This window comes from Prionailurus bengalensis, chromosome A1 (assembly GCF_016509475.1).
Source record: "Prionailurus bengalensis isolate Pbe53 chromosome A1, Fcat_Pben_1.1_paternal_pri, whole genome shotgun sequence".
In the NCBI taxonomy this organism is placed as follows: domain Eukaryota; kingdom Metazoa; phylum Chordata; class Mammalia; order Carnivora; family Felidae; genus Prionailurus; species Prionailurus bengalensis.
In genome coordinates this window covers 80,698,248-80,719,410 of record NC_057343.1, presented here as the reverse complement: position 1 = coordinate 80,719,410, position 21,163 = coordinate 80,698,248, and the positions used below count along the sequence as shown (strand labels likewise).

Sequence of the window (21,163 nt, the reverse complement as noted above, 5' to 3'; positions counted from 1 at the left end):
TCTTCATGGTGCCGATAGGCAGGGGTGGTTCTCAAACCTCCTCGGCAGCACTGGTCCTTGACGCTGGCCCTGTGCCCCCGGGTGACACCATGGCAGGACCCCAAGAACCCTGGAGCCCCGACATCAGGACGCAGGTCTCACAGGAGTCGGGACGGAGTGGCCTGCACCTTGGGCCCTGGGCAGTGCTGAACTAGGGGTGAGGACCCGTCCCTACATTCCCTTCTGGCTACACGAGTAACGTGTTAATCATAGGAAACCACATAACCACTCCCGCAGTCAATGCTGCATTCACTCTGTGGTCTCTTCACGCCGCATGTAACCTTTTCAACCATGGTTCTCGTGTGCCATCCTTTGTGGCCTCTGAGCAGACATAATTGGGCAGTGCTCCAGGGGCCGATTCTGGAAGAGCCCGGATGCCAGGGTGAGAGCAAGTCACAGGTAGGAGAGAGCAGACTGCAGGGCGGGACATGGCCACATGGCTCATGGCATGGCTGAGCGTGTGGTCTCCCTGCTTTCAGTCCGTCTCTTCCCACCCCACCCCACCCACCCCCCGCAGGCCGTGGCTGCACCTGCACACCCCCCCCCCCCCCCCCGCTGTCCCATACTGCCGAGCTGGCGTTTCCTGGGCCTGTGGGTGAGCACATGGCCACCTTCACTTCATCCCTGGCCTCCAGGATCCCAAAAGGCACCAGTGCCCCCTTCTACCCATTCATAACTAGACTTGCCTACAGTGACCCAGCTCGTGCAAATATACCCCAGGCAGGTACGCCTCTTAAAAGGATACCAGAGTCCCTTCAGTACCTGGGGGTCACACTGTCCCCTGATGGCCGGAGGCCGACCTCAGCCCCCCAAATGTGCTCTGTGTTGCTAGCCTGCTCTCGGGGAAAAGCACGTCCCTAGCTGGAGCTAGTAAGTTCAGATGGGTTTGTAAAAGCGCAAGAAAGCAGTTAATTTTCATAACAGCCACTTGCCCCTAGCTACAGGAATTTTGAGCAAGAGGGTTTGTACTTAGAGCAAACCTATAAAAACCGTTGCTGTGACTACTACAGTTTATTTTCAGCAGAAGGAAAGGCCGAGTGCATTTTAACAACGTTGGCGACAGGCTTTTACATTTTCATCTCCCTGCTGTCTGTGTCCTCACCTAGGAAAGGCGTCTGCTAAAAAAGGAATACAAAACCATGCGTTGAAATAAACCAGATTTGCCTTTTAATAGTCACCAGGATTTAGATATAATTCCCCAAAACGAAAAACAGTGAAGTTTTTAAAGTTACACCTGAAACAAGGGGGGTGGGGAGGAAGAGACAGGTTTTTAAGAAATGTGGCTTTAAAGGAAGGATCCATTTGAGGTCAGGGGTCACACAGTATCACCCTAACCATCAGGGCAAAATGACGTTTGAAGGAACCACATGGGTCACGAGCGACTGCCCAGGCATCACACAGACATCAACTTCTTGACCAGAATCTGCTCCTGAGGACACACCACCTCCAACCAGCAGGGCCCTGCTGTCTGACCGTGTTCAGTCCCCGTGCCCCAATGGGCCACATCAGAGCCCCACCCACACGCTCAGGGCTCAGTGTCGTTTCCTCTAAAAACCAATCACTGATTGTTCTGAAATGCTTCCATTAGCCCAAGCCACCAATGCTTATTTCTGCCGGGTTTCAATGTAATCAGTGTTTAAAAAGCAAACGTGAACGAGAAAACGAAGGCCACGCCGCCACCCGGGGGGCCTCAATTTTAAAAAGCACAGCTCATCATCGTGCAGGTATTTGGACAGGACCCAGGGGATCCCCATGGGGGGGCATGTAGCACGGGGAGCTCCTCACAGAAACAGGAAGCAGGCCAAGTCCACAGCGCCAGCTCAGCGGCCGGGACCGTGTACGTCTTTCTCTCCATCACTGCTGAACAGCCAGGAAAGTTCAGGAATCCTGTTCAAGTCCCTGTAACACCTATAGCTATGTGTTAAGGCCAAAACCAACCTGTGGATCATGCTGCTCTTGTACCCCAAGGACGGGGACCCGTGACAAACGCAGCGTCCCCATCCGTGGTGCGGCCTGCTTCCCGTTGCCTCGGCTCAGGTTTCGAAGAGTCTGCGGAACGCAGGCCCGACCTCCGCGATCATGTCGGTGGTGGTGGTGGAGCGGCCGTGCTTCTGGAAAGCCTGGTGGCCGCACTGGCGTGTGAGAGAGCATGCGCCCAGGGCGGCCAGGAGCAGAGGGCTGGACCTGGAGGGAGGACCGTCAGACAGGCTCCACTCTCCCTCCCACGTCCCCCTGACACCCCAAACAGGTTCAAGCCTGCCGGGCCCCTGAGGCAGAAGGCGGCTTTATGACCAGGGACACGGATACGCCCGGACACAATACCCACCTGCCTGGAGGACACACTGCAGCTTCCCCCCACAAAGCACGGCCTAGAGCGCCCTCGGTGCCAGGGTGCAAGAACGACTGAAGATCTGAGAACACGGGTCCTCGCCCCCGTCTGACACCAGACCCCCGTGCGGCACCCGCGCGGTCCCTGCCCACCAGCAGTGCTGCCACCCTGCAGGTCCCATAGAGCTTCACGGGTGTCGAGGGGGCCTCCAGACCCGGGACATCCCGCCCCGGCCCATGTGGCCACCAGTGTCACATGATGCGTGTGGAGGACGGGGACTGCCTGAGCTCACAGTTCCCACCGGGAATGTGAACCAAGCCTGCATCTCCCAGTCCTGCCACTCAGAGGAAACTACTCTCTCGGGACAGCGGGCACAGCCAGCTCCCCTTGGCCCCGCGTGTTGGTCCCACACTTCTGCCGTACGAGGGAGGGGGTACACCTCGTACCCCCTGGAACAGGGTCCCGAGCACGGCCGCATGTTAGAATTAACTGGGGGGCTTTAAAAACTCCTGACACCTCGGAGCCATGGGCGCCGAGCAACAGGGCAGGGCCCCAACCTCGCACGGAGCAGGAGCTGTGCGGGTGACCGACCTGGGACCCCCATGCCCTGGGGTCGCCTCCACGTGATCCCGAGCTTTCCCCTGCAACGTTCCAAGCAGCTATATGTATGAGCAAACGAAGTGGCTCACATGGCTGGGAACCGGAAGGACAAGGGAAGAAGACGTCACATACCCGTTTGTCTTCTCAGGGCCGGCGTGTAGTGCCCAGTGCACCAGGACACCCAGGGCGCCCGACAGCAGGTCTCCCTGGCCGCCACACCTGCGGCTGCTGCCTTCGTGGGCACACTCGAGCACTGCGGGGCAGGAGGGACAGGGCCGTCAGAGCGAGCTGGCCTGTGCCCGGGGCGCGATCTGGATCAACTCCAGCCCTTCCCAGCCCTTCCCGTCTGCTCCTAATGAGGCGGTGTGTTTTAAGGAGAGCAAAGCCAGACGGGTCTGGAACCACCTGAGCCGCGCAGGTGGCGAGCAGACTCGTACAACTGGTAGGGCGCTGCCAGAACACATCGGAGAAGAGCACAGGTACACAGGGTGGCCAGGCTCACAGGCTCCGAGAGCCCAGGCCACCCAGGGACCGGCACCGCCTTCAGGGAGGTGCGTGCCACGCGAGTGCCCCCGGCACAGACCCAGCTGTGACCGTTTCGTTCACACTGTGTCACGAGCAGCTGTTTTGAAAATACAGATCTTGCAAACGGGTTATTACAGCCTCTGAATGTGTCACACTCTAGAGCTCTCTCCAGCAATAAAAGCCCCAAGGGTGTCAGGGTCCCCCAGAGGACACTTGCTGTGTCTGTTGACCGCGGCCACGTGAGTGAGCACTCTCGGTGCACAAGGGTTTCTTCCCCTTACGGCAGGTGACAGTCCTGGGTCACGCTGTTACAGCTGGTGTGATCCCTGCCCCCCATCACGGTAAGTGAGCAGAGGACCGGCTTTCAGGGCACTAGGGAGGCGCTGCAGCCGCCAGAACCTCCCCCTGCTCGGCCCACTCAACAGCCCACAGGCCCCGGCGCAAGGACGAGGGGGACGCAGCCCCTCCAGCACCTGGCAACCCCTTCCCCGGGGTCAGCTCCGAGCACCTCCTCACTCTCCCACTGTTTTCACAATAGAACAGAAGCGGTAGAATAGTCAAACTTGTCTATGACCCTGAAGGAGTGGGAGGCAGCAGGCCAGGGACCCCGGAGCACCCCCTGCTGACTGGACCGCGTCGCCACCGCCCCTGGCGTCAGGGAGGGTGAACGCCCTGCATGCTCAGTCCCCTTTGCCAAACAGGAATAAAACTAAGCTCATCAGGAAGTCCCTCTGTGTGGAACACGTGTGGCACAAGGGACCGCATGTGCCACGGGGACGGGTCTTCCAGGGCCAGGGCCCAGCATGGCCACTCGGGCTGACAGGCGTGAGGCCTACAGCTACCCACCGTGTTCACCGTCAGACATCACGTCCCGCTCCCCTTTCCGGACCACGGTCACGTTCCCCAGGGCCTGGCTGAGTCTCCGTACGGCTTCACGATGATCACTGCCGTCCACAAGGTCCCTAAGCTGCGAGGCGGGACATCACAGACAAGGCTGTCGGCAGACGCCAACGGCGGCACGAGCAGCACAAATACCGCCCTCCTGTCGACAAGGAACACTGCCCGTGGTGGAACTTTCAAGGCTCACAGAAGTGACACAGGCCTGAATGATGACGCGCTAACATTCATGGGGTGCTCAATATGGAAGAACTCGTGGGTTTACATCTGTTGTGTCATTTCGTCCTCACAGGCCCTATGAGGTGATGCCGTCATTACCCATATTCCACGGGCCAGGCAACGCGGGCAGGGATGGGCTGATCCACAGAGCACCCACCCACCTCTCATCCACCAAGAGACACGCTAGCGAGAAGACGCCCCATCATCACACGCCCCGCCAGGAACCAACAGCACTGTTAGCAGGTGGGGAACATGCATCTACCCGCTGGCCGTGTGCAGGGACAGGTGGGGGCAGAATCACAGCATCGCCCCACCCCGTCTTCGAGAGTGGAGAGGGGGGACCTCACACCCCATCTCAGGAGGGACTCAGGCTCACGCCCCGTCTCCTGGGAGGTCAGCAAACTCACCACGGCGTCAGAGAGTCTGGTGAATTCCCCGTGGTTGGGAGTGAGAACGGCCTTCCGGTAGCCGTGGATGAGGGCCGGGTGCTGAGCAATGAGCCACAGCCCGTCCTGCAGACAAGAACAGGTATTTAGCGCACAGCCTCGGGGCCTGGCTGTGAGAAGGGGAGCAGAGGAGAGGCCACACTCACCGCATCGATGATGATGGGGACATCCCTGGCCTTGGATGCTTCTAAAATGCCCTACAAGGAAAAGGAAACCACACTGAGCAACAAGCCCTCACCCCTCGGCGGAATTCAAAGAACACCAAGCAAGCAGCTCCGCAATGAATTACAACAACAGGTCATTGACAAGCAGAAATTAAATGTGGGCAACAAACAGAACAGACCGACCCCTGCCCCCACCCAACAGCGGGGCCCCTCTGGAAGTCAGGGCCAGCCCACAGGGTGGACCCCAAGGCAGAGTCTCCCACTCTTCCCTCAGCACTCACCGGGGTTCCCAAATCATCAGTTCTTATGCAAATTTCCTAACATTTTGTTTTAAAATAAGTGACCACGGGGCACCTGGGCGGCCTTTCATTAATATCCTCAGCTCTGGTCAGGATCCCAGGGTGGGACTGAGCCCTACACTGGGCTCTGCGCTAACAGGGGGGAGCCGGCTTGGGACCCTCTCTCTCTTACCCTCCCCTGCTCACATATGCACTCGCATGTGCCCGCTCTATCTCGAAATAAACTTTAAAAAGATAAATAAAACCAGTGATGATAATAGCAGTAAATCACCTCTGACAAGGTTATACTCCAAGTTTCAGAAGTTTTTTACTAAATTATCTTTTTTCCCCCCAATATATGAAGTTTATTGTCAAATTGGTTTCCATACAACACCCAGTGCTCATCCCAAAAGGTGCCCTCCTCAATACCCATCACCCACCCTCCCCTCCCTCCCACCCCCCATCAACCCTCAGTTTGTTCTCAGTTTTTAAGAGTCTCTTATGCTTTGGCTCTCTCCCACTCTAACCTCCTTTTTTTTTTTTCCTCCCCTCTCCCATGGGTTTCTGTTAAGTTTCTCAGGATCCACATACACTAAGTTATCTATCCATAATCAACACACATACACTTGCTTATTGCTATGAACCAGTATTTTATAAGATCATGTGCTGCAAATGCACTTGAAAGTAGAAAACATTAAGAGAACAATGAAACAAGAGCCCTGCTCTAGGACGGCTGGTGTCCTTGGAACGGGAGAAGAGGAAGGACACGGACAACATGGAGACAACTGTGTGATGACACAGCAGGAAGGCCAAGGAGACAGGCCTCGGGAAAAAGCAAACCTGCCGACACTCTGCTGTCAGACGTCTCCCAGGACGGGGGGAACGGGGGGACCAATGTCTGCTGTCCCAGCCCCCGCCTATGGTGGTCTGTGGTGGCCACCTGAGCAGGCAGGTACAGATGTCTAGTGCCTCAACGGCGTAAACTCCAGTGTCTTCTGGGCCCAAGAGGAAAAGCAAAGGAACCAGGGGATAAATCCAGGACAGGTGACAGCTGCCTTAATGACGGTCCTGACTTGGGATTTGTAAGATGTGTCGATCTCTGTGAGGCAACTGTTTGACTTAGGCTTCAAGCGAAACGGTCCAAGATATGTACTCAGCAGCTAGGACATCGCCAGGTCACACACTCTGGACCTCCGGAAAGCGTCTTGTGATGTACACGGGCTCAGAGTCCAAAGACCGTCCCCGAAGCCCCAGCTCTGCCACTTAGAGTTGAGTGAACTTAAGTCACTTTACTTCTGTGACACCGGGTTTTCTGATCGCTAAAATAAGGATAAGGCCTTGAGTAATACTCTGAAGTTTGTATGAGGACTAGAGATACCGCTTCTAAAGATTTACCCAGCTCTTAGCAAGGGAGCTGACAGTCCACAAATGGTAGCTGCAGTAATCATTTTAAGTACACAGTCTAGCCCTGAGCCTGACAACTGCTTAGGTCTGACACACATTTACCTTTAAACTATTTCCTTCAAGTAAATTATTTTGGAGGGTCCGAGGACCTGCACATACTTGAAATGCAACCATTAAAAAAAGAAAACAGTAAAACAAAATACATGGTAAGCAGAAATAACTTAAGACATTAAAAGGTAAATCCACATACGTTTCATACAGTTATTCTGAAAATGAAACGAAGAGCCCATGAGACCAGAGCTGCCCTGCCCCACGGCCTCAGTGGTCCTTTGCTGACACGGGTGTGAGCGACGGGAGAGCGGCCAAAAGCCCCCTCAAACGAGGGTCGGGGCACAGGAGCCTCGTGGAGCCGTACTTCCTCCCTTACAACGAAAACACTCCTGCTTGCTTGGAGTCTGGCTCTCCCGTTAGAACAGATTCAGCTTGACTAATTCCACTTTCCCGGATCTCTGGGTGCAGGCTGCAGCGTCTGGCCACAATGAGGATGCCTCCGCCTCTGTGCTTTCCTATCACATTTCTCACAGAGAACAGTGAAGTCCACATTCAAACGCCGAGAAACCTCAGGCAACACAGCGGGGCATCTGAGTCGTGTAACGTCACAGGTCACTTGGCTCTCCTGAAGCACAGAGCCACATGTCAGTTGCCCACTGAAGGACCAACTGCTTCCGTCACTCGGAGGACTTGTACGAAGTGCACTGTGCACGTGGCTCCGTCCCCACTGACCCCACTGCCAGGACAGCAGCCACAGCAGCCCCACAGCCACAGCAGCCCCGGAACACAGCAGACAGAGGGGACAGCAGCACCCAGGGAGACCAGCTGATGACACGACCACACCTCTCTCCACGCACATCCAGTTAGCGCTACAGGGTCCTACAGGGTGGATGGAAAGGAGTGGACGAGCGCCCCCACAGGTCAGAGGAGGCTGCGCAGCAGCCCCGCGTGTCCAGCAGAAAGACACAGCTGCAAACAAACCAGCAGGGGGCGCCTAGGGGTCAATGGGTTGAGGGTCCCACTCCTGATTTCTGCTCAGGTCGTGATCCCAGGGTTGTGGGCTTGAGCCCTGCATCAGAGCTTAAGATCCTCTCCCTCCTGCCCCTCACCCCGACTCGTGCTTGCTCGCTCGCTCTCTTTAAAAATTTAAAACACGTAAACCAGGAGTACTCCCTGGGGGACAGGGCTGAGGGGAGAAGGGATGATGGCCCCCAGAGCAGAGTCCTGGCCAGGGCAGCGCTCCAGCAGAGGGAACAGCCGTATGCACAACTTGCAGATGGTTATCCTGAAGAAGACGCCCAAAAGAAATGGACGCACACTCATGCACAAATGTTCAAGACATCAGCACTGTAACAGGAAAAAGCCAGAAGCAGCCCAAATGAACTAGTTAAATATGGCATGTGGTGATGTAGCTATTAAGAATCATGAGGAATAGGGGCGCCTGGGTGGCGCAGTCAGTTAAGCGTCCGACTTCAGCCAGGTCACGATCTCGCGGTCTGTGAGTTCAAGCCCCGCGTCGGGCTCTGGGCTGATGGCTCAGAGCCTGGAGCCTGTTTCCGATTCTGTGTCTCCCTCTCTCTCTGCCCCTCCCCTGTTCATGCTCTGTCTCTCTCTGTCCCAAAAATAAATAAACGTTGAAAAAAAAATTAAAAAAAAAAAAAAAGAATCATGAGGAATATACACATATCCTGTCAGGAGAAAGTGTCCAGGACTTAGCATGGAACAAGCATAAAGTACAGATAAAAGAATGAGGCTAGTCAAGAGCCTACATTCTAGATCTGGAAAACTCTGGTTCAAAACCAGCATATGAACTGGAAGACTTCACAGCAGCAATTACCCCCCCCCCCCCCCCAAGGCTGACCTACAGATTCAACACAATCCCTGTCGGAATCCCATCTGCCTCTTTGGCAAACTGACACGCTCATCCCAAAACTCCTGGAAAAGTGCACGGGACCCAGAACAGCCAGAATACTCTTGAAATGAACAAAGCTGGAGAGATCACACAAAGCTTATCGCATAGCCACCGTCATCAGGACTGTGTGGCACCAGCACATGGACAGCCGTACAAACCAATGAACAGAAACCAGAGCCCAGAAATAAACCCTTATGCCCACGGATTTCCAGCAAGGACACCCAGACAGCTCACTCGAGGCAAGTGGAGCTGGAACTGAACATCCACTTGCCAAAGAACACAGGTGGACTGCTTCCTTACACCATACGTCAAAATCAACTCAAAATGGACCACAAACCTAAATATCACAGCTAAAAAACAATTAAGCTCTTAAAAGGCAGGACGTGATCAGAATTAAAAATGTGTGCTGCAAGGGGCACCTGAATGGCTCAGTCGGTTAAGTGTCCATCTGACTTTGGCTCAGGTCATGATCTCATGGTCTGTTGGTTCCAGCCCCGAGTCGGGCTCTGTGCTGACAGCTGGGAGCCTGGAGCCTGCTTTGGAGTCTGTGTCTCCCTCTCTCTCTCTGCCCCTCCCCCACTTGCGCTCTGTCCCTCAAAGATGAATAAACATTAAAAAATAATTTAAAGTGTGCTGCAAAAAACAAAAATCAAAAACAAAAATTGTGCAGCAAACACAAGTTCCTCAAACCGTGAGCAAAAGTGATCACAAAACCTGTAACAAAGATTCGCGGTGGCGTTACTTGTAACAACCCAAGCGGAAGCCACCCAATCGTCCATCAAGTGATGGACAGGTAAACAAAATGTGGCCCATCCACAAGGGAACGTCAAACAGCAATGAAAGGAGTGGAGCCCTGGGCCACAGCGCACACAGACGAACCCCGAAATGCTGGGTAAACACAGCTGGTCACAAATGCCACGTAGTGTTAAGACTGAACTGCTAGGAAAGGCCCAGAACAGGCAGAGCCACAGACCACGCCGCCTGACACCTCACCTTGGGGGGGGGGAGGTCAGGATTCCAACACGTGAGACTGGAGGGACACACACACTCAGACCACAGCTCTTAAAAGCAGCAGCCAGAATTTTGAGGTTACATTGAATCCATCCACACCAATAGCATCTCTATGTCTCCACAGCACGTGAGCAAGAAACCTCGCCATAATTCGATAATCAGGGTCAAGGAGCATGAAAGAAGAAAGAGGCCAGAGAGACTGTTGTGAGCTCCACTCTGTCACGGGGCCAGCGGTGAACTGGTAGGTCACAAAAGGTCAAGAATCCCATCATCCTGAGGGTCACGGGGGCACCAAACACTCTGACCCTATTCCGGCAGGAACCCTCACTTGCCTCTCTTCCTGAAGACAAACCATGTGGCAGAGAGGCTGTCCCAGGCCCTGTCCCACCCACGCTGCGTGGACAGCCACCATCTCAGGACAAGAGCACACTGCAGACCCACTGTGTACGCACGGGGACGCCCCTCCCGTCTCCCTCTCGCCTCACGTGACCCAAGGGGCCTGGCACTCCTCAGCTACGATTGCTCCAACTTTTCAGCAAGAGGTCAAGGCTCCAGGGCTGGATGATGCCACCCGGCAGGCAGCATGCCCCCGTGCTGGTGCAGGTGGCTCCGAAGCAGGAGCGCCCCAATGCCCCTCATTTATAGGGTGTCACCTGGAACTACTGTTGGACTGTGCAGGACTGGCTCTCAGATTATCTGCCCCAAATGTCCAAGCGTTAGCTCTTTCGGCTCTCTGGAGGACAAGTCAGTGGCTGTCCTCCCATGGCAGGCGTCTGTCCCCACGCCTCTTGTTCCAGAGCAGAGTGGGACACCCGCACGTGAGGGATCCCAGCTGCAGGGTGAAAAGCTGACGCCCCAAGAGCAAGAGACGCATCCCATCCCGGTTGGTTGTTAAAACCTAAAGGTTTGCTACTCTCTCTCTGCCTAGTTCCTCCTCCCTCCCCCAAACCATCTCCATGACTCCATCAAGAGGCACCGGAACACTGAACAGACGCTCCATCAAAGTGCTCGTCTTCTGACTTCTGAGCTCAGTCGGGTCCATGAGAAGAGGGAAGTTCGGTAATTCTCTACGTTACCTTAACGTTTTCGAGAAGAACGTTGTCTCTGCCCAGGCCGGGTCCTACCACCAGGGCGTGCAGTCGGGGCAACCATGTCTCCACGTCCCGCACGGCACTGGGGCTGTCGCTGCGCAAGGAAAAGAAGGGCAGAGCACTTACAGTCTGCACGTGCTGGCTTACCCTTTAGGGAGACCACACGTTCTTCTGGATTCCCCCGTTCTTGTTCCGAGTTCCTTCTCTGTGCCGGGACCGCACCCGGCATCCAGCCATCAGCCTCCCCGGCCTCCTCCGCACACGGGTTCTCCCCAGAACACCCAGCTGCGGAAACCTAGCTCTCAACATCTACGATAAGCCAGACAAGACACGTGGCTCCTTCACAACCATCTCTGCCCTCTGGAAGGAACCCGTCTGTCTCCATCACTCACAGGAGGCGCCCGGGGGGACCCTGTACAACGGCCCCCGTACAACGGAAGAACGCCTTCACTTAGCACAAGACCTGACAGCTGGAGGCACTTGTGTCACTCCTTCCCACCCATCATCTCGCTCTTAGACTCTTGGAACTCACCATGTAAAGCCTTACCCAGAACAACCCCACTGTGAGCCCCAAGCAGCCGTGCTTAGTCTTTGTGTGACTGACTGACTGCAGGGACGCAGGCACTTCCAAGAGGGTGCGGTTGTCCAGAACACCCCGCCCCCCCTCTGCTCCCAGATGTCCACATGCTGGGCCGAACCTGCTGACACGCACTCCTGGGTGGCCTCATCCTGTCTCCTGGCTTTAAATCTCTCCCACACGTGAACAACCCCCGATTTACCCTTTCCCTGACCACCTCTGTCTCGTCCGGTGCCTGACGGCAATGCGCTCGGATGTCCGACAGGCAAGTGAAAACACACCCAAAAGCCAGCCCCTGACGGTCAGGCTCACCCGAACCTGCTCCCCCACGCCCCCACCTTGTTAACGGACAACCAGCTTGGACCGAAGCCAGGGCGGCCTTCACAACCCTTTTCCTTCTACCCCGCATCCCACCTGTCAGCAGCCCCTGGGCTGTACTTTCAGACGTGCCGCGAATCCACCCCCTTCTCCTGCTCGTACCCATCACTCACTGTCACCTATGACACCCCCATGCAACCCCTGCTTCCACCCTGGGCCCCAAGAGCTGTCAACACAGCAGCCAGACGAGCCTGTTACAATATCCACTGGATGTGGCTGTTGCCCTGCTCAGGGGCTCCAGCGGCCCCCCTGCACTTAGTGAAAGCCAGACCCTCGTGATGACCCCCACAACCTGCTAAGCTTGACCCTGAACCTCTCTGGTCACCTGCCCTACCTGGAGCTCCTATTGCTCCCCAACACCCCGCAGCCTGACCCGTTGCATCAACCCTTCCCCGTGTCTGCAGGGCCCTACCTGAACGCACCCTCTGGGCCCCCGCTCACGATCACCCCACGGAAAAGCACACACACGCCACGTGCGTGCACCCCATGTGACATGTGGTGTTCCGTCCCCTGCCCTGGCTCTCCGCGTGGTCTTTACTGCCCTCTGACACACTTGTCCTACTTGTCTGTCTCTAGGACTTTGCTGCCCAGTAGGACAGACATCAGCCCCATGTGGCTACTTAAGTTTAATTAAAATAAAAGCTCAGCTTCTGAGTCCCACTGGCCACATTTTAAGTGCTGGGTAGCCACGCGTGGTCAGCAGCAAGGAGAACGTTTTCATCACTGCAGAAAGCTCTAGGGCACAGGGCTGTCCCAGAAAGGAAGCTGCACAGAAGCAGGTGTTTTGTCTGCTTGGTCCTATGCTGTCCCTCTGGAAGCAGGGCAGAGACTGGAAGGGGAAGCATTTGCTGAATGAGGAAACGGCCCCACTACGGTCCGACGGGCTCCTCATTACTGCTGTGGGGGCGTGGCCACAGGCAAGGCCCCGACCTCTCCCCGGAGGCCTCAGCCCTTTCTGACAGCCACGGCGCACAGGGCCCTGGTGGCCTGAATCTCATCCCATGCTGCACACACATGGCTGCTGGGCTTCTGACCTTACGGCCTTGTCCCCTCTCCTGAGGGCACCTCCTGTCACCTCCCAGCACAGCAGCCACCGGGCAGAGGCACCTGCAGCCCCTGACGAGCTGCGAACCACCCGCGCGGCCCCACTCACAGAACGGGGTGAACGATCAGCTCCGGGCTGTACGACTTGATCACGGGTGCAGCCTCCCGCGTGCAGAACACGTGCGATAGATCTGCACCCTAAGAAACGAGCACAAGGGCAGACTCAAAGCACGGCCCACCCGGCAGGCACCGAAGGGGTGTCCGTACAAGCCCCTCGCCACGGCCCCACACTAGGGCGAGGTGGCTCAGAGCAGGACAGACCCTAAGGAAAGGTCTTCGGAGAAAGCCTTTTGCCGTGCCCCCTCCCCCCCAAGTGGCAGGTCAACCCAGACCAATTCAGCTGTGTCACCCTAAGGGCCGCGGGGGGGCACATTTCACTCATACTGTGCCGACGGAGCTATTAGGACTTGATCAAAGGCCTAGGAAATTGCGAGGTGTAAAGACGCCAACTGCTTAAGGCAGGACAGAGGCGGTGTCCCAGGATTGCACTGAAGTACAGTCCTAATGAAACTTCCGTTAAAAACTCCCAGTTCTTTGGTCACAGCACAAGGTCAGGATAGATTTCAAGGTGCTTTTCGGGGCATCTGGGGGTTCAGTCGGTTAAGTGTCTGACTCTTGGTTTTGGCTCAGGTCATAATCTCACAGTTCAAGGGATCAAGCCCTGAATCAGGCTCTGTGCTGACAGTGCGGAGCCTGCTTGGGATTCTCTCTCCCCCTCTCTCTGCACCGCCCCCCACCCCCCGACCCTGTCTCCTTCTCTTCCTTTCAAAAATAAACTTTAAAAGACAAAGACAAGCTCTTCACTAGACAGAGAAGCTGTAAACAGACCTACCACTTTGAGAGCGGAAATTGCTGCGAAGTAGGGGGCTCCCGTGTACCTAAAAAGGAAGATACTTACAGTCAGAAACTTCTGGGAAGGAGGCAATACAGCAGGTTTATCAGAGGGTTACAAAGACATGAATCACACGGCCCAAGGCCCAACACCTGACAGGTGCTCAGAAAATGTTCAGTGAACTTCAGCAAACATGGGTCACGACCAGACAAGTCACTGTGTCACATAAGACCTTTGTGCCACATCAGGACCGCCACTCTCTGCAGCACGGTGCCCACACGGAAGACGGAGGCGGCCACGTGAGCTCACTGAAGGGTCTGCCAGGAGACCCCCAGGGGCAGGGGAGCACAACACAATCAGGCACTGAGACTCACACAGCTTCCTCCTGCTTCTGCCCTACCATTCCAGAATGCCTGTAACTGTTTTTAAGGTTGCATCAAACACAGAAAGGAAAATTCTTTTTTGGGGGGGGAAGAGGGAAGAGAGAACCCATTCACATAAGGGCGAGGGGGCAGAGGGGTGGAAGGAAGGAGAGGAACTAAAGCAGGCTCCACACTCAGCAAGGAGCCTGATGCGGGGCTCGACCCCATAACCACGAGATCATGACCTGAGCCAAAATCAAGAGTTGGATGCTTAACCTACTGAGCCACCTAGGTGCCCCTAGAGAGGAAAATTCTTGAACTTGTCATCGGACTAGTGTAACCTTTACATCAATCCCGAACAGTGAAGGGAACCTAGGAAAAAGACTGAGGACTCTCTACACGAGACACTCTCCCAGAGCAGGGCCACCAACAAGCCAGGAGCACAAGGCAGGACACACACACCCTCTCTGGCCCACCCCACAACGAGGACACAAAACAATGAAAACCAGCTTGCCTACTTGCCCAGCAGAAGCTGCCCATAGTCACAGGGCAGGGGGGCGGGGGATGCTTGCTGGTGGCAGCACACACACTAGTATCTGGAAGGCTAACAATGTGTCCATACTGTATTATCATGTGGGGTACCATAAGGCTGTCACTTCACACATCTCTGAAGTGTTTGAATTTTTATAAACAAGTACATAATGTTTTCTAACCAGAATGAAGAGGATCCTACTTTAAAGGTTAGTTCCTAAAGCTAATGGGCAGATTTTAAATTAGATAATTACCCCCTAGCACACTACACTACCAGACTATCTAAAAAGAAAACCTGAAGACCAATTCTTCCCATGCAAACGTCCCAAAATACAAAGCCAGAGATGGAGGGGATCTGAGGAATAAAACCCCCGACATGCTCAACACTCTCAAGGGGGCCGGGACCCAAGGGCCTGGCAGGGGCCCCCATCCCAGAGGCTGGAGGAGGGCTGTCCTTTAGGCTGGGGGCCTAAAGGAAGAAAGGCAGCTAAGAGCTAGTGATCCAAGAGTCCAACATGCGGTAGCAGGAAGAGAACCAGGTGCGAGATGAAAGCCAGTAAAAGGCAAACTTCCCCCATCCAAAGGGATCATGTCTACAGACAGAAAGCACTCAGCAAATCTCAACATTATTGAAAAGAAGACACACCCAGACACATCTGGAGAAAACTGCAGAATTCTAAAAAAAAAAAAAAAAAAAAGAAAACCTTACAAACAGCCAAGCAAGAGTAAATTACTTGCAGATTAAGGTGAACTTTTAAGGTGCAGAGTGGAGGCTAGAGGACAATATGATCACGTGCGTGGATTACCAGAGAAAATCGCTGCCACCTTGGCCAAGGCGCAACTCAGCCTGCCTAGCAAGACACCGTGGGTGTGCAAGTCCTCCACGGGCCCCCTGCACACTCTGCACAAAGAACATGCCAGAAGAAGCCAAGGACTCCTACCCTAACTGCAGCCCACCAGGCCAGGCAGGAAGCAGACAGCAGTGTAAGTGGCAATACACAAAGTGACAGTCAGCAGTGAGAGCTCTCTAGGAATTCTTAGATCACGTGGTCACTCTCCCCAAAGGCATTTTTAATTCACAGTAGGTAGAAAAGGCAGCCACTAGCTACATTTGAAAGTATAATAGGGCCCTCCGGGGGGCTCAGTCAGTCAAGCGTCCAACTTCGGCTCCCCATCAGTGAGTTCAAGCCCCGCATCAGACTCTGTGCTGATAGCTGGGAGCCTGGAACCTGCTTTGGATTCTGTGTCTCCCTCTCTCTCTCTGCTCCTCCCCCATTCGCATGCGGTCTCTCACTCTTAAAAAATAAATAAACATTAAAAAACAAGGACAAATTACAAAATGTTATGCGTCGAATAACTCAGCGGCAAAATATAAAACCAGAAGAGAGACCGGGCCATGAGAAAAGGGTAGGCTCTAATTTCATTAATGACTCCCACGAACATCTTCAAATTGACAAAATACACCAAACACATGCTGTTTTTATCCTGATTACAAAGTAATACCTGTTTGTAGCATGGAGCCTGGTCCATACAGACAAGGGTAAGGCAAGAAAAAACAGCCTCAGCCTCCACCACAGGCAAAATCGTAACACTGACACAACCCCCGTGGACCGCACACTCAGGGCCCGTTTTCTCCTATTCGGTCAAGAAGCTCATCACTGAAAGATACCGAGTGTTGTAACATGGAACTACATTTAGAGATGATTACTGGGGTCTAACTGGACAGATGGCGGGCCGCTAAGGAGGCAGACAGCCAGGTAACAGAGGTTGTTGACACGCTAACGTGGTCCAAGTCACTTACTCCTGGCAGCCTCCGACTATACCTATTCTTCCGTCCTGACCTTTGTGCTTCTTGGTGGTTAGAGGAGGGATGATATTCCTCACCAGCTGTAAAGTATTTTCCATCTCCGTTATTGAATGTGGTTTATGCAATGAAAATGCTCTTCTTAAAACTGAAAAACAGGAAAACAAATTATTTAGAAAAATAAGTATCCATCGGCATACACAAAAGAGACTGACACAAGATAGCCTGTTAACCAAAACACCTCACAAAGCTGACTTAATATCAATGCTAGATTTTTATCCAAAGGCTTATTTTATTTCTATAAGCAAATGTTAGAAATTACAACACAAACCACAAGCTGTACATTATCAAATTTGTTTCTGAAATGTATCATTTTGAAGTCTAGCTAATCTTTCAGAAAATGTTTTTAATGCATTCCTACTTAATAAACTATACACATTCCATTTCAATCCTCCTTTAAGTCTTTTCTCTCAAACTGGAAAAGCAACTTCCCACTTGTTACCTTTCACGGTCACATTCAAGTCTGAGATTCACATTACTCCCAATTTGCCAGTCATGCTTCTGACACTCAGTTGGATACAAATTAAATAGTCCAGAAATGGGGGGCACCGGGATGGCTCAGTAGGTTAAATGTCCCACTCTTGATTTCGGCTCAGGTCATCGTCTCATGGTTTGTGAGTTCAAGCCAACGCGCTGATAGGGCAGAGCCTGCTTAGGATTCTCTCTCTCTCTGCCCCTCCCGTGTGCACTGTCTCTCAAAATAAACTTTAAAAAAATTTAAAAAAAAAGCAACCTAGAAATGGCATTCTAAATAATAAGGTGATTTTTAACTGTCAGCCCCATACTTTCTACCTTCTTGCAAACCAACACAAGCTAAGACTCAAAACAGAATCACTGTAAACCTCTGGCCAAGAAAAGGCACAAGTGGGCTTGCTCAGGGACAGCCCCAGCCCGATGACCCCTGTGCTTCTAAAGTCCTGGGGAGTGTCCACAGTGCCACCTCCCAGAGGCGCTGCCTGTCCACACCCCAAATCTGCGGGCTGCACAGTCTTCTCGTGGGCACCCCCCGGTGAGCTGCATGAAGGGAGCTAGAGCCGTTACAGTCACATGTGGTGACAAATCACTGCTCGAGAGCAATCCACACGGTCATGAAAATGCTTGCTCTGTGTCTGTTCCAAACGTTAGTACATCTACGTAAGGATCGGACTGGACAACACAAGAATATCAAAGAACGGCCACTCCTTCAAATTCCCCACATCAAGAAATAGTTGCTTTTTACATTTTTTAAAAATTTATTTATTTTTGAAGGAGAGACAGAGTGTGAGTGGGGGAGGAGCAGAGAGACAGGGAGACACAGAATCCGAAGCAGGCTCCAGGCTCCGAGCTGTCAGCACAGAGCCCAACGCGGGGCTCGAACCCATGAACCCTGAGATCATGACCCGAGCCAAAGTCGGGCCATTAACCGACTGAGCCACCCAGGTGCCCCTATGGTTGCTTTTTAAAGTCTAGAATTGTGAAAGCACAATCCAAACTTACCGGTCATTCAAGGGTGTTCTGGGTTCCTGACAATGTTGTGGTTTATCAGGGACCGTAACTTTATGCTAAGGACTTAGCCACACACAAAATACTCCTAAGGCCACCCCACAGCCCTTTGCCTACACAGAACATGGTTCAGCCCCACCTACAGATTCAGGCTAGGGGTCCCCTCACCCCCAACCACCTTAGAGTGGCACAGAGCAAGACACTCCATAGACGTTGGATGAATTCAAAGCATGTTGGTTTATTCTCATTAGAAGCCAGTCTGTCCGCTTATAGACCAGGACACGGGAACCCAGGGAGACAGGCCTGTGAGGACACCTGGGTTAGTGACAGGTAAGCCAGGCCAGAAGACACCGCTGTACCAAAATGCTGCCATTTTAAGGTAAATCGTTTTTCTTGAACCAAATAGTCACCACACCAACCAAAAGACGAGACAGAGATGATCAAACCTGTCTCAACTGCCCCCATAACCATTAGGGACTGGGGAATAAAACCACTCGGGAAGTATGGCATTTTCACTCGTGAACCAGTGAATCCACGCTGCTCACCAGCACCCATCCCATCCACCTGAGGGCCAAACCAAGGTCAGTTACACTTGGCAGTTAATCAGTTTCAGCTGGCTTACCGGGGGCAGACCCCGTTCGGGGTTGTCCACAGAAATATTTAAATAGAAACATCAAAGTTTTGCAGGAGAAAAAGGCCTTGACCAAAGGCGATTCCAAATGTATCCAATTAAGGGGCGCCTAGGTCGATCAGTCGGTTAAGCGTCTGACCAGCTCAGGTCATGGTCTTGCGGTTTGTGAGTTTGAGCCCCGCGTCCGGCTCTGTGCTGACAGCTCAGAGCCTGGAGCCTGCTTGGGATTCTGTGTCTCCCTCTCTCTTTGCCCCTCCCCTGCTCATGCTCTGTCTGTCTGTCTCTCTCAAATAAATGTTAAAAAAAAAAAATTTAATCCAATTAAGTCACCTGGTCTTCACAACAATTCTAAGTCTGGAAGAACAGGTCAAACCTGCCTGTTTTTTTGTTTGTTTTAAGGAAGTGGCTGAGGCCGACTGGAGAACTGGAGAACTGAACGGATTACGTAAGCCTGGGCTGTTTTCTGGAATTACGCACCGCCAAGGACCCTCCCTGATAACATGTCTCTTTGTGCCCACCATGCCTTTACACTAATGAGACCCGTCCTAATTTGGAGTCCCTGCACCTGACAGCATTCTGGACAATAACAGAGATGCCCTAAAGCTAGCACAAGGGGTCAGTGCTCGAGAACTCCACTTGTGTTTTGGTAAAAGTTTAGCAGGTCAGCTTAGTAATGTATCTTCAAACTCCAAGAGAAATACTAACTCATCACAGGGTACAAATTTAGGAGAAAGGGCTACCAGTAAAAAGTCTCCGAACAAACTGTGACCAGAGGCCCCTTATGCGTCTCAAAGCATTTGGCACCTGAAACTAATGGCATGCTGTGTGTCAACACGACTTCATGCTGTGTGTCAACTATCGTGCAGAAAAACAAAAAGCCAAAACTCCTTAGGTTATTCTGTGGCAGGCCCAACTATGTACACGCCTTTGGTAAAATCCGTCTGATGACTATTACAGCAAAAGTAAATTTTACCACTTCAGTTACTTACTGGCTAGGGAACCGTGGCTTGCGTTAATTCTCGTTTTCTCAGAGCCTCTTCCACACAAAGGCGGATAAACAAATGTCTCCACCGTGTTGTGAGAAGTGAGAAAATACAATATACAAGCTCTTTCACGGTTTAAAATATATTCCTGTATCTTACACAAACACAAATAACGTACATAAACATCCACAGGGCAGAGAGGAAAACCCCTCGAGGGGATACGGGGCTCCGACTGGGACACGCTTGTTCCTTACACGCCTAAATCCTTTTACACCGTCCGTCCTACTTAACAGCCGAGGCCGGGGCTGGGTCCTCGGGGGTTCATTCGGGTGAACCCCGCATGCGACCCGGGCCCCAGGCGCGCCCACCGGGGCCGGGCTGCGCGAGGCGCCCCAGGACCCGCTCGGTCCCCTCGCCCAGCGCTTCCGGCACTTCCAGCCCGCGACGCGGAGGAAACTCTGCACCACCTCCGCCGGCCTGCTGGCCCTGGCCCGGCCCCCCCGACGCCCCCGCGTCGTCCCCGGCTTTTGGCGGGGCCTCCCGTCCGGACGAGCGCCTGCGGCCAGGTACCTGCGTCCAGCGGCGGCCCGTAGAGCGCGAGCGCGGCCGACAGCAACGCGACCACGGCCGCGCCGGCGACCACAGCCCCGGCCCCCGCCCGAGTGGCCATGCCCGCAAGGCCGATAGCGACCTTACCTCGCCGGCAGACCCGGGCAGCCACCCAGACGCGACCCACGGCCATCGGCGGACTTCCGGGCTCGCGCCCCGCCCCGCGCCGCCGCCGGAAATACGGCGGCCAGCGCCGTCCCGGAAGCAGGCGCTCAGTCCGGCCTCGCCCCACAGGCCAGCCTCCACCAGTCATAGTTGGCCTCCCATGATTGACAAGCTCAATGCCCAACCCAGCAGGGCCCCAGCTTCGGTCGCCTGGAGTTTTGCCGGAAAGCAGGTTAGGGCCTCAGCATGCGCCGTAGTGATTGGGGGTTTGGGTTGTTTTTGTTGTTCCTATTTTGGGCGGGGAGCATTATGGGAAGTGGGGCAGCACGCTGCCTCGTTGACAGACACTTTGCTTTTGGAAAGCAGGTGGAGGGTTCGGAGGAGCATCTCTGCGCAGCTCAGTCCCTCATGTGTCCGACCTCTCCCCTGGACTCCCAGACTGGTTCGTCCAGCTCGGTGGCCCCCGCCAGGCTCCCCGCCTCCATAAGCCGGAGCTCTGCCATCGCAGCTGCTCGAGTCAGAAACCCGGAGGGCAGGCTCGCTCCCCTCGTTCCCCCGCACGCATCCCTCCTTCTGAGGGCCTGCCTTGTGGAGGCCTCTTTTAGGGAAACAGGCTTGAGCGGTGGAATGCAGAAAGGGTCCACGGCGACCCCCTGGCTGAATACGCACAGGCCCATCAGGAGACCCACCTCAGGACAGCCGTAGCCCCTAACTGACCAACGGGCTACTTACAACCAGG

General features: G+C 54.0%; 1 protein-coding gene across 2 annotated transcripts; it reads right to left on the bottom strand.

Annotated features, from left to right (window-relative positions):
• Nucleotides 1–1,179: 1,179 nt before the first annotated feature.
• Nucleotides 1,180–20,587, bottom strand: NAXD (NAD(P)HX dehydratase). Of its 2 annotated transcripts, none has more exons than XM_043581844.1 (10): nucleotides 20,407–20,587; nucleotides 16,552–16,702; nucleotides 13,858–13,903; nucleotides 13,075–13,163; nucleotides 10,952–11,060; nucleotides 5,202–5,252; nucleotides 5,017–5,121; nucleotides 4,340–4,460; nucleotides 3,101–3,221; nucleotides 1,180–2,223 (listed from the first exon to the last, which is right to left on the bottom strand). In XM_043581844.1, the coding sequence occupies exons 1-10, from the start codon at nucleotides 20,570–20,572 to the stop codon at nucleotides 2,073–2,075; spliced, it is 1,110 nt and encodes a 369-aa protein (XP_043437779.1). In that variant the 5' UTR covers nucleotides 20,573–20,587; the 3' UTR covers nucleotides 1,180–2,072. The 2 variants fall into 2 exon arrangements, with proteins under 2 accessions (XP_043437779.1, XP_043436906.1); XM_043580971.1 differs by having other exon boundaries at nucleotides 20,281–20,493.
• Nucleotides 20,588–21,163: the final 576 nt, after the last annotated feature.

Excerpts from the sequence above, each read along its gene's own strand:
- NAXD (XM_043580971.1), bottom strand. The coding sequence starts at position 20,452 with ATGGCCGTGGGTCGCGTCTGGGTGGCTGCCCGGGTCTGCCGGCGAGGT. Across the intron at positions 13,164-13,857 it reads CAATTTCCGCTCTCAAAGTG|GGTGCAGATCTATCGCACGT; the intron begins GTAGGTCTGTTT and ends CTCGTTTCTTAG. Across the intron at positions 3,222-4,339 it reads GATGTCTGACGGTGAACACG|TGCTCGAGTGTGCCCACGAA; the intron begins GTGGGTAGCTGT and ends CCTGCCCCGCAG.